At 45.7% G+C, this 10,186-nt stretch overlaps 1 protein-coding gene across 2 annotated transcripts in view; it reads right to left on the minus strand.

Moving 5' to 3' along the window:
- Positions 1–10,186, minus strand: part of sik2b (salt-inducible kinase 2b) — a 43,353-nt gene that overhangs the window by 8,329 nt on the left and 24,838 nt on the right. For both annotated transcript variants that reach the window (XM_076290370.1, XM_076290369.1), the window contains exons 7-9: positions 6,262–6,482; positions 5,841–5,993; positions 5,454–5,597 (exon numbers count right to left, since the gene is read on the minus strand). In XM_076290370.1, the coding sequence (XP_076146485.1) occupies positions 5,454–5,597; positions 5,841–5,993; positions 6,262–6,482 (518 nt within the window). The remainder of the gene's footprint in view (positions 1–5,453; positions 5,598–5,840; positions 5,994–6,261; positions 6,483–10,186) is intronic.

Genomic DNA, 10,186 nt, shown 5'->3' on the forward strand with positions numbered 1-10,186 from the left:
TTCTTAAGTGTGTGTGTGTGTGTGTGTAAGAGTAACAGACAGAAAATGACTCCTGTGGGTGAAGACATGACTCTGACAAGTCACATTGGAGACGAGGACATAACCCCGTGACTGTGTGTGTGGACTGCTCGCCCCCCCCACCTCTCATTTCACTCCTTCTATCTCTACCATTCTTCCTCCCCCCCAACCTCTCTCCTTCGCTCTAGCCTCCCCTTTCGTCTCTCTCTCTCTCTCCCTTTCTTTCCTCCCCTGCCCTCTCCTCTCTTCCCTCATTCTCCCTCTCTTCTCTCTCTCTCCCTCCCTTCCTTCTCTCCACTGGTTGCTCAGACACGCCGGGTGAGAGAGAGATGTGGAATGTGAGGACAGGAAGTCAGCTCTGGCTGAGAGGGCAGTCCGAGACAGACACACACACACACAAAATCCCCCTCATACACACAGAAAACAAACACTCTCTGCTTTTTAAAGACAAACACACGCCCAACACAGAAAACTGTAGACAAATACACACATCCTCTCTTCTACCGACATACACACCGCTCCCTTTCTCGCAAACACAAAGACTCGTGCTCTCTTAATAACATACCCACACCCTCTCTTTTTAGTAACACACACACACACACACACACACACACACACACACACACACACACACACACACACACACACACACACAGTCCCTGATACTGATCATGTAGATGAGTTGCCGGGAGACGGGAGTCTCTTTGAGCTGTTCTGTGAGATTCCTGGTCTCTGTTTCCTGAGGCGTGCTGCGCCAGGAATGCACTTATACAACACGCACACACATACGCACGCACACTCACACATGTACACACACACACACACACACACACATACACATCACATACAGATACACACAGCAGTGGGTAGAGAGGTGGGGGCTGTCCTGCAGTTCTGTTTCCTTTGACACACACACACTCACACACACTAAGTGATTGGGTTTTGCAATGTTCTGGGCATGGAGATTATCTTGATGAGAGGGAACATTATGTAATGCCCCCTGTCATTGGCTATTACTCTTCCACAGGAGTCACACCATTGGCTATCACTCTTCCCCAGGAGTCACGCCATTGGCTATCACTCTTCCCAAGAAGTCACGCCATTGGCTATCACTCTTCCCCAGGAGTCATGCCATTGACTATCACTTTTCCTTCTGAGTTACGCCATTGGCCAACACTCTTCTCAAGGGGTCACGCTATTGGCCATCACTCTCCCACTGCGCTTACATCTAGAACAATATTAGAATCCCCAAGAACATGACAGTAATAATGTCAAAACTCCCAGACAAATGACTAGTAGAGGCCCAACAGTGGAACATGATATTCAAGAGTATCCATCTCAACACAGCGAAGATGCAACCATCAAAACAGTAAATATGTAAAACAATGTGAGGATATAGCCCTGAACACAGTGAAGATTTTACCATCAACACAGTGAGGATCTCACCATGAACACAGTGAAGATCTAACCATGAACACAGTGAAGGCAGATGCCGATGCCGACATTTACAATGCCGATATTTAGACATTTTTTTGCCCAATATTTGGCCGTTATTTCCCTCTATTTGCATAATAAAGAAGGATACGATGATAAGAGTTAAAACCTTTCCGTTTTCTGCCAGGAACAACGTTGTACTCTTCCAAAAGTTCCAGCTGGTAATTTAATTGACACAAGGGGCAACGTGCGTGTGTAGGAACAACACTGGGCTGCCTACAGATGCACCTGCCTGTTAATCGGTTTATTATACTCAAATATCGATCTCTTAAAAAATACAATAAATCGGCCCGATTAATCGGTCTAAATCTAGATCTAGAATCATCAACACAGTGAAGAATTTAACACAGTGAGGATATAGCCCCCAACACAGTGAAGATCTCACAATCAACACAGTGAAGATCTAACCATCACACAGTGAAGATCTGACCATCACACAGTGAAGATCTCACAATCAACACAGTGAAGATCTCACAATCAACACAGTGAAGATCTAACCATCAACACAGTGAAGATCTCACAATCAACACAGTGAAGATCTAACCATCACACAGTGAAGATCTAACCATCACACAGTGAAGATCTAACCATCACACAGCAGTGGCGTAACTACTGACGGTGCAGGCGGAGCGGTGCACCGGGGCCCAGGCACGGAGGGGGGCCCATCTCTACACCCCCGACGTGGGCCCCCCTCCCGTACTCGGGTCCAACGTGAAACATCGTAATTAAGATGAAATTACATCGGCAGTTCTCGGATATCAATATTTTTTTCTCGCAACATTTCTTTTTTTGGGGATTGACAGCTATTTATACTACTCTTGTGCCCTATAACTGTTAGTCATGGTGGCCCATTTGTGTATGTGGAGTAGGCTAGCATAGGACAAGAATGATTGCGTGGATTGGCCATACTCTTCATAGAGAACAGCAGAGCCAGGCAGTTGGGTTTCAACGATATATCATCAATGACTTTGTTGAACAGAAGACCCGTAGAGTGAACTAATGGGTGAGTTACAGGTTGCTTTTTTATGGAGTAGGCAGGGCATATGAGGTGCACTTTCTGTAACCTGTTTGTGAAAGGCTATCTGACCGCTGTGCCACACTGTTATAGGCTAAATTAAGCAATTGTGTGGTCATATATTGTGTAGGCGCCACTGTGTACGAGTTGCTGTGTTTTTCTTGATGCTTTACTTGATGGCTAATTGTTCTATAGCTATACGTTATCTGCGTTTCGGTTTTGGAAGTTGGGGGAATTCAAAGGTGGTAGCGAGGATTAAATAGGTAGCCACTGTCCATGACTTTTTCTAATCATGTTCTCTATGACACACATACAATTTTGTGTGCGGGTGTATGTGTGTTTGTGTCGCGGGGGTGGGGGGTGGTGTTGGAGGGGGGGCCCGAAGCACAGTGAAGATCTAACCATCCACACAGTGAACATCTAACCATCAACACAGTGAAGATCTAACTAGAGATCGACTGATATGGGTTTTTCTATGGCCGATTCCGATATTTAGAAATCAGGGTCAGCCAATGGCCGATATGCTGCTGATATTTTGGCCAATATTTGACCGTTATTTCCCTCTATTTGCATGATAAAGAATGATAAGATGATAAAGAGTTAAAACCTTATCGTTTTCTGCCAGGAACAATGTTGTACTTTTCCAAAAGTTTAAGCTGGAGTTCCATGCGTCACACATGTTCCACAGGAACAACACTGGGCTGTCCACAGATGCACCTGCCTGTTAATCAGTTTAATATACTCGGATATTGGCTGATGCCGCTTACTTAAAAAATACAAAAAATCGGCCCGATTAATCGGATGACCGATTAATTGGTGTACTTCTCTAGAACCCCCAACACAGTGAAGATCTCACCATCAACACACAGAATCTTAGAAGGAACTTTCAGAAGTCAGTCCCTAGACCCCTCACAGAGAGAACCGACACCCCACACTTGCAGAGAACTTGCAGAACCTCACAAAGCTTAGAACAGGAAGGGCCAACACACAATGTGTGTGTGTGTGTGTGTGTGTGTGTGTGTGTGTGTGTGTGTGTGTGTGTGTGTGTGTGTCTCCCTTGGTCCTTATGGACCGGTTCCACTCTCTCTGCACTCTCTCGCTCTCTGATATGTCACACCTTGTCTGTGTGTGAGTGAGTGCATCTATGATGCTATAACAAGGCAATTACTTGTGCCTGCGTGTTTGTTTGTGAGTGTAAGTGAGTCTGTCAGAGTGTGTGTGTATGTGTGCTTGCGTGCGTGCATGAAACAGGATCAGTTATGTAAGCTGTGCAGCTGTGCAGGAGGGAGACAAACGACAGAGAGAGAGAGAGAGAGAGAAATAGAGAGGGGGGCAGACAGAGAGAGAGATAGAGAGAGAGAGAGAGAGAGAGATAAGCAAGAGCGAGGAAATGACAGATGGAGGTGCTAGTGACGTGTGTCTGTTTCGTTTCCCTACAGGCAGCTGAGGAAACACATACACACACACACACACACACAGGTCTTCTGATGAACAGTAAGCAAACCAAAAAATCAAAACTAAGCATAGCACCTCGCACACCAACACACACACACACCTGAAGATCACATCTACATTAGTGTGTGTGTGTGTGCGTTAGGGGTGGGCGATATATATATTAGGCTAGACTTTGAGTATTTTAATAGTCAGTTGTAAACAAATAAATCTTCTTATGTTACCCTTTTGTAAATGGACTGAAGTTTGCTATAAATATCAACTTTTATCGATTATGCTAACCATTAGCATCTCATATACATTAGCCATAAGCTAATGCATTAGTTTCTATTTTGTAAGGTCTGCTTAGTTTTACAGTGAAACCTAAGTAAAGGTTTGAAAGGAACTTCAGCTTCAGACTTTCTCTTGGGAAACTGTCAGGCCTATCTATCCTCTGTAATGTAGCTGGCTAGATCATGTCATTGCCACACACACAAGTGGGGGCAGATTTGGAAATGTGTCATAGAGTGACAATGCATTGGTTTGATTAAAAAGTCACAGGTTAGGTTATTGGTTATTATTGTAATGATGCTATTCATAAATAATGAGCTGTAAAGTAACTCTGACTTTTAAAAACAGTTTTTTAAAGGATATCGACTAATTATCGTTATCGTCAAAATCACAAAAAATATCGAGATATTATTTTTTGTCCATATCGCCCACCCCTAGTGTGCGTCTGTGTGCACGCGCATCTGTGTGTGAATGTGTTTTTAAGACAATAAACAATACATTGTTATGCAGACAAACACACATTGCTCAAGACTGTAGCCAAAAAGGTGTATGTATGTGTGTGTGTGTGTGTGTCTGGTCTGGACAGGTCCCACTCAAAGTGCCACAGTGGACCTGCTATGTGTGCATGTGTGCGTGTGTGCGTTAGGCCTGTTGCATGACTTTGAGTGGACGGAATGTTATTTAGTGGGTACTATGGTAACGAGGGAGGAGCCAAGTTGGCTAACCACAGGTCCTACAGCTGCTCATGTCCCAGCTGACTGATCTACTGAACTAACACACACACACATACACACACACACACACACACACACACACACGGGCTAGGGCACACTGCCCTGTGCTTCTAGCTCATTCATATTTGTGCTTACACTTAGTTGACAATCCACTAACCTACTGTACTTAGAACATGGATGAATGTGTGTGTGTGTGTGTGTGTGTGTGTGTGTGTGTGTGTGTGTGTGTGTGTGTGTGTGTGTGTGAGAGAGAGAGAGAGAGAGAGAGAGAGAGAGAGAGATAGGATATGTGTGTGTGTGAGCATCTGTTCCTGAATTGTCTTCAAGCAACACTAATAAGCTTTAGCTCAGTTCAACAACAAGTACTCAGTTACTTCACAAACATCTGCGCTTGTACCCTTGAATGTATACTGTGTATGATGCCTGTGTTCTGTGCTCCAGTGTGTGTGTGTGTTGGTAGTTTCACTTACTTTGGGTGTCGCCACATCCTCCTCCATGAGGCTGTGCTCAGTTGTGGGGGATTGTGGGATAGAGAAGGAGTCTGCGGAGGACTGAGGGAGAACTGGAGAGCGAAGCAGACGCATGCCCACCTGAGCCGCACCTCCACTACTCGCCTGTAGGGGGGATTGAGAAGAGGGGATGATGTGATGGTGGAGAAAGACAGAGAGAGGAGAGAGACAGACAGAAAAAAAAGAGAGAGAGAGAAAACGTTTATTTTCAGTCCTTTCTGATCTTCACACTCGGACAGACACGGTGGCCGTCATGACGCACAGTCCTGCCGTGCGGTCGAAAAAAATGAGCACTTTCAGGGCTCAGGGTGAATGTGAATGTGCGGTGGTCTCTAATGAGGCGGTTACCTTGGCGACGGTCTGCTCAGCTACGGTGCTGGGGCGCCGCTGGCGTGCGTCGAGCCGCTGCTCGACGGGGAAACTGCAGCGGTGGGCCTTCAGACGCTCCACCAGCAGGTAGTAGATAGCAGCAAAGTGGTTATAACTCTTATTCTGGAGAGACTGCAGGGGGAGAGAGAGGGGGAGAGAGAGGGAGGAGAGAGAAGGTCTATGGACTTGTACTGAGGCTGTGCATGATCTTTAACACATGCACACACAAACACACACTCTCTCTCTCTCTTTCTCTCTCAAACACACACACCTTTAAGGTCTTGTGCTGGTATATGCCGAGGCTGGGCATGAGTCAGAGCATACACCTACACACACACACACACACACACACACACACACACACACACACACACACACACACACACACACACACACTCACCTCTAAGGTCTTGTGTTGGTCTATGCCGAGGCTGTGCATGAGTCGGAGCACCTGTTCGCTGTACTCGCCCACCCCGGCCTCCCTCTCCGTCGCCTGCTGGTAGAGAACGGGTCGCTGCACTGGCACGTCCAACGCCATCCAGCGGTGCTCTTTAATCTGGGCCACGGACAGCCGTTTGGACGGGTCCAGAACCAGCATGCGCCGAATAAGGTGCTCGCACTCTGTGTGGATTCAGTGGAACACAACACACACACACACACACACACACACACACACACACACACACACACACACACACACGATGACACAGGTTTCATGCACATAACTTTGTGTGTGTGTGTGTATACTCAGCATTTGCACACACGGTGGTTGTGGTTGGAGTGAGTGAGTGTGTGCGACTGGGTATCAGAGGATGGGTTTGTATAAATTCAGGGATTAAAGTGAAAAAACAAATCGTTTGACTGAACTTTTTTCAGGCCATAAGTCATACGTTGTTCATATCTACCTATAGAGATAGCACCCCTTTTGCGGTCGCGACCTATTGGTTTTTAATGTACAAAAAGATGCAAACAGCGAAGTAAAGGGAGTTTTCGCCTAATTCACACGGCGGCCATTGTTTAAACCAAAACGAGGCTACAGGGTACACTTAATTTACTATATAATTAATGCCACCTACATGTGAATGCATAGAACATAACAATCCTATGGTTTGTGTACCCTGTAGCCTCGTTTTAGCCGCCAATGGCCGCCATGTGAATAAGGCGAATTGAGAGTGCTGATTAGCCATTGCTGTTCTTTTCTACTGCAGCATATTGTAGAAAGGCTTTAACTTACACATTTAATTACTTCAGGCCAAAAGTGTTTAAAGGCGAGATTTTTTTTCTTGTTAATATGCAATTCAACACCAAGTAAAATCTATAAAATAAAGTTTGCAAGACTTCACATTTCCTCATCAAAGTAATGAATCAGAACATTCTAGATATTGTTCATATTTCCATTTGTTGCCTCATCCGCATTTAATGAAAACATGGTCATTTTGAGTTTTACAGAAAACTCAGTTTTCCAATGAGCAGCAATACTGTGTGTGCTCATGCAGGAGGTCTGCGCATTTGATAACGACAATCTGGAGAGGGCACTTTTGCAATCTGCAACAGATTGTATAAGGTTGACAAGAGGTTGCGATATGGTGAGGGACAGGTCGTGTTGCGCTATGAAAGAACATGAGTAGCCTACTTTCTGAGCGCAAAAACGGTCAGCCATAGATAAACGTAGCCTACCTCTGTCGTGGTGGCTAGTTGCACCAGGTAGGGAAGATGTCCTGAAGTGCACGAACGTTAACCTTATGGCGGTCTTCTGATTGTTGCCGTGCTAAAACGTTTTCCTATTGCATCCATAAACAATTTTCTAAAAGCAAACCCCTGGCACTTTAATTTCTTTACACCATGGCTTGTTAGTTCTCCCCCGTTTCCAACAGCCGCCCATCTCCATTTATTTTTTAACTTTTGACACCTGTCCATCCATGACAGCTAGTGGCCTTGCCAAATAGACGCACACAAATCATGACGCTATTATGCGAGGTTCTGGTAGGCCTACTGGTTATGGTTTTGTGCTATAAATTAATAATAGCAAAGTTTTAAGTTGACTATTTTAATTGCATGGTTATTTTTTTGTCAGCATACACTCTCAACCTACTGTCGTTAAAAGTGAGGCCTAAGCAAAATAGGCTACAAGGCTGTCTGTGCGTCACAAACACGACTGACCCTCTTACTCAACAGTTCGCGATGATTATTAAAAAAATTATTATTATTTTTTTTTATGTTAACACGCTCAGTCAAAACCTTCCGTCGCAAATTGTGAAAAACATTGTTGTACATGTCATAACAGACGGGATAATAAATTGCATAGGCTACGGTTTATATTGCGTCGCTTTACACATAATGTTAGTTGCATTGATTAAAAACTGTAACAATAATAGTACATCGGGTGGCATAGCAGGCTATCTGTTCAAGTCGTAGGTGACACCCAAAATGAATGACCTCCCCTGACAAGAGTTCGCGATAGTAAGAAGTTGTCTACATTGATGCACGGAAAGAACACAGCCTACGCTTCTTCTCCGAATTCGCACATAGAGCTCACAATATCATATCCAAAAAAGTTAAACGGATTGGCCAACCTCATCAGCTGTCTTGATTGTGTCACTATAATCCAACTTTTAGACCGTCCTCCAGACGTGTTCTTTTAAACGCCCCAGGCCAATGAGACAAGCGTGTAGCTACAACATAAACAAAGCGAAACTCATGGCTCACGTATCTTCTTGAGCGGTCACTGATTGAGACACAGAAAGTTCTCAAGAACACTATTAGGTCTTTAAACATTTACCATCACACACATTAATTCATCGGACCTAATATTTGTAGTTGCCTTAAAAAAAGGAAAAGAAAAGGTGATAAGCCCCCCCCCCCCCCTATTTTTTTTCTCACCGGATCTGCATCGATCTCAAATATGACATTTCTAAAATCAAATTGACGGAAATCCGTCGTACGACGGGGAACTGTAATCCTTGTATAAGTGTGTGCATGTGTGTTTGTAAGAGTGTAAATGTGTGTGCTGGTGAATGTGTGTGTGTGTGTGTATGGGTAAGTGTGTGTATGATTGGTTGTGTGTGTTAGTATTTATGGGTAAGTGTGTGTGTGTGTGTATGTGTGTATGTGTGTGTGGGTGTGTTCTGATATAAACAGTGTAGCAGATGACACACAGGGAGAGTGGTGACAGTATGTACCGTGCACAGAGCCTGAAGAACACTCTGTCTGAGCTTCTAAACACGCACACACACACACACATACACATACACACACACACACACACACACACACACACAGCTGCCTGACTGCACCCCAAGTGTTACAGCCTCTGCTGGACACATGCTAAGCAAAACAGATTAGCTCACAGGAGGAACATGAGGCACACAGACACACACACACGCGCACACACACACTTGCTGGTCCAATGGCCTGTTGTCCTTGAGCGATGACTGTTCAACCTCTTGGCTTCTCGTTAACAGCTGAATGAGGATGACGTCAACAGCAGTGGGTCTTAAACGGATTCAACAGTTCCCTCTCCCTTTCTTTCTCTCTCTCTCTCTCTCTCTCTCTCACGCTACCTCTTTATTTCCCTTCTTCCCTCTTTCTCCCTTTCTCTCTCTCCCTTATGCTACCTCTTTCTTTCCCTTCTTCCCTCTCTCTTTTTCTCTCTCTTAGACCCCCGACCCCCCCCTCCCACCTCCATGTGTCTGAGAGAGAAGAGGAAGAGACGAGGACAGAAGGAGAGAGGAGAGGAGAGGACAGGACAGGAGAAGAGGAGAGGACAGAAGGAGAGAAGAGAGGAGAGGAGAGGAGGAGAGAGGACAGGAGGAGAGAGGAGAGGAGAGAGGAGAGGAGAGGACAGGAGGAGAGGAGAGGACAGAAGGAGAGAAGAGAGGAGAGGACAGGACAGGAGAAGAGGAGAGGACAGAAGGAGAGAAGAGAGGAGAGGACAGGAGGAGAGAGGAGAGGAGAGGACAGGACAGGAGAAGAGGAGAGGACAGAAGGAGAGAAGAGAGGAGAGGACAGGAGGAGAGAGGAGAGGAGGAGAGAGGAGAGGAGAGAGGACAGGAGGAGAGAGGAGAGGAGAGAGGACAGGAGGAGAGGAGAGGAGGAGAGGATAGGAGGAGAGAGGAGAGAAGAGTGGAGAGGAGAGGAGGAGAGAGGAGAGGAGGAGAGAGGAGAGGAGGAGAGAGGAGAGGAGAGAGGACAGGAGGAGAGAGGAGAGGAGAGAGGACAGGAGGAGAGGAGAGGAGGAGAGGATAGGAGGAGAGAGGAGAGAAGAGTGGAGAGGAGAGAGGACAGGAGGAGAGAGGAGAGGAGAGGACAGGAGGAGAGAGGAGAGG

The sequence above is a fragment of the Alosa pseudoharengus genome, unplaced genomic scaffold (genome assembly GCF_046254945.1).
Source record: "Alosa pseudoharengus isolate Yale_2024_CS ecotype anadromous, Long Island Sound unplaced genomic scaffold, YU_APseudo_1.1 YU_APseudo_1.1_scf_18, whole genome shotgun sequence".
Lineage (NCBI taxonomy): Eukaryota > Metazoa > Chordata > Actinopteri > Clupeiformes > Clupeidae > Alosa > Alosa pseudoharengus.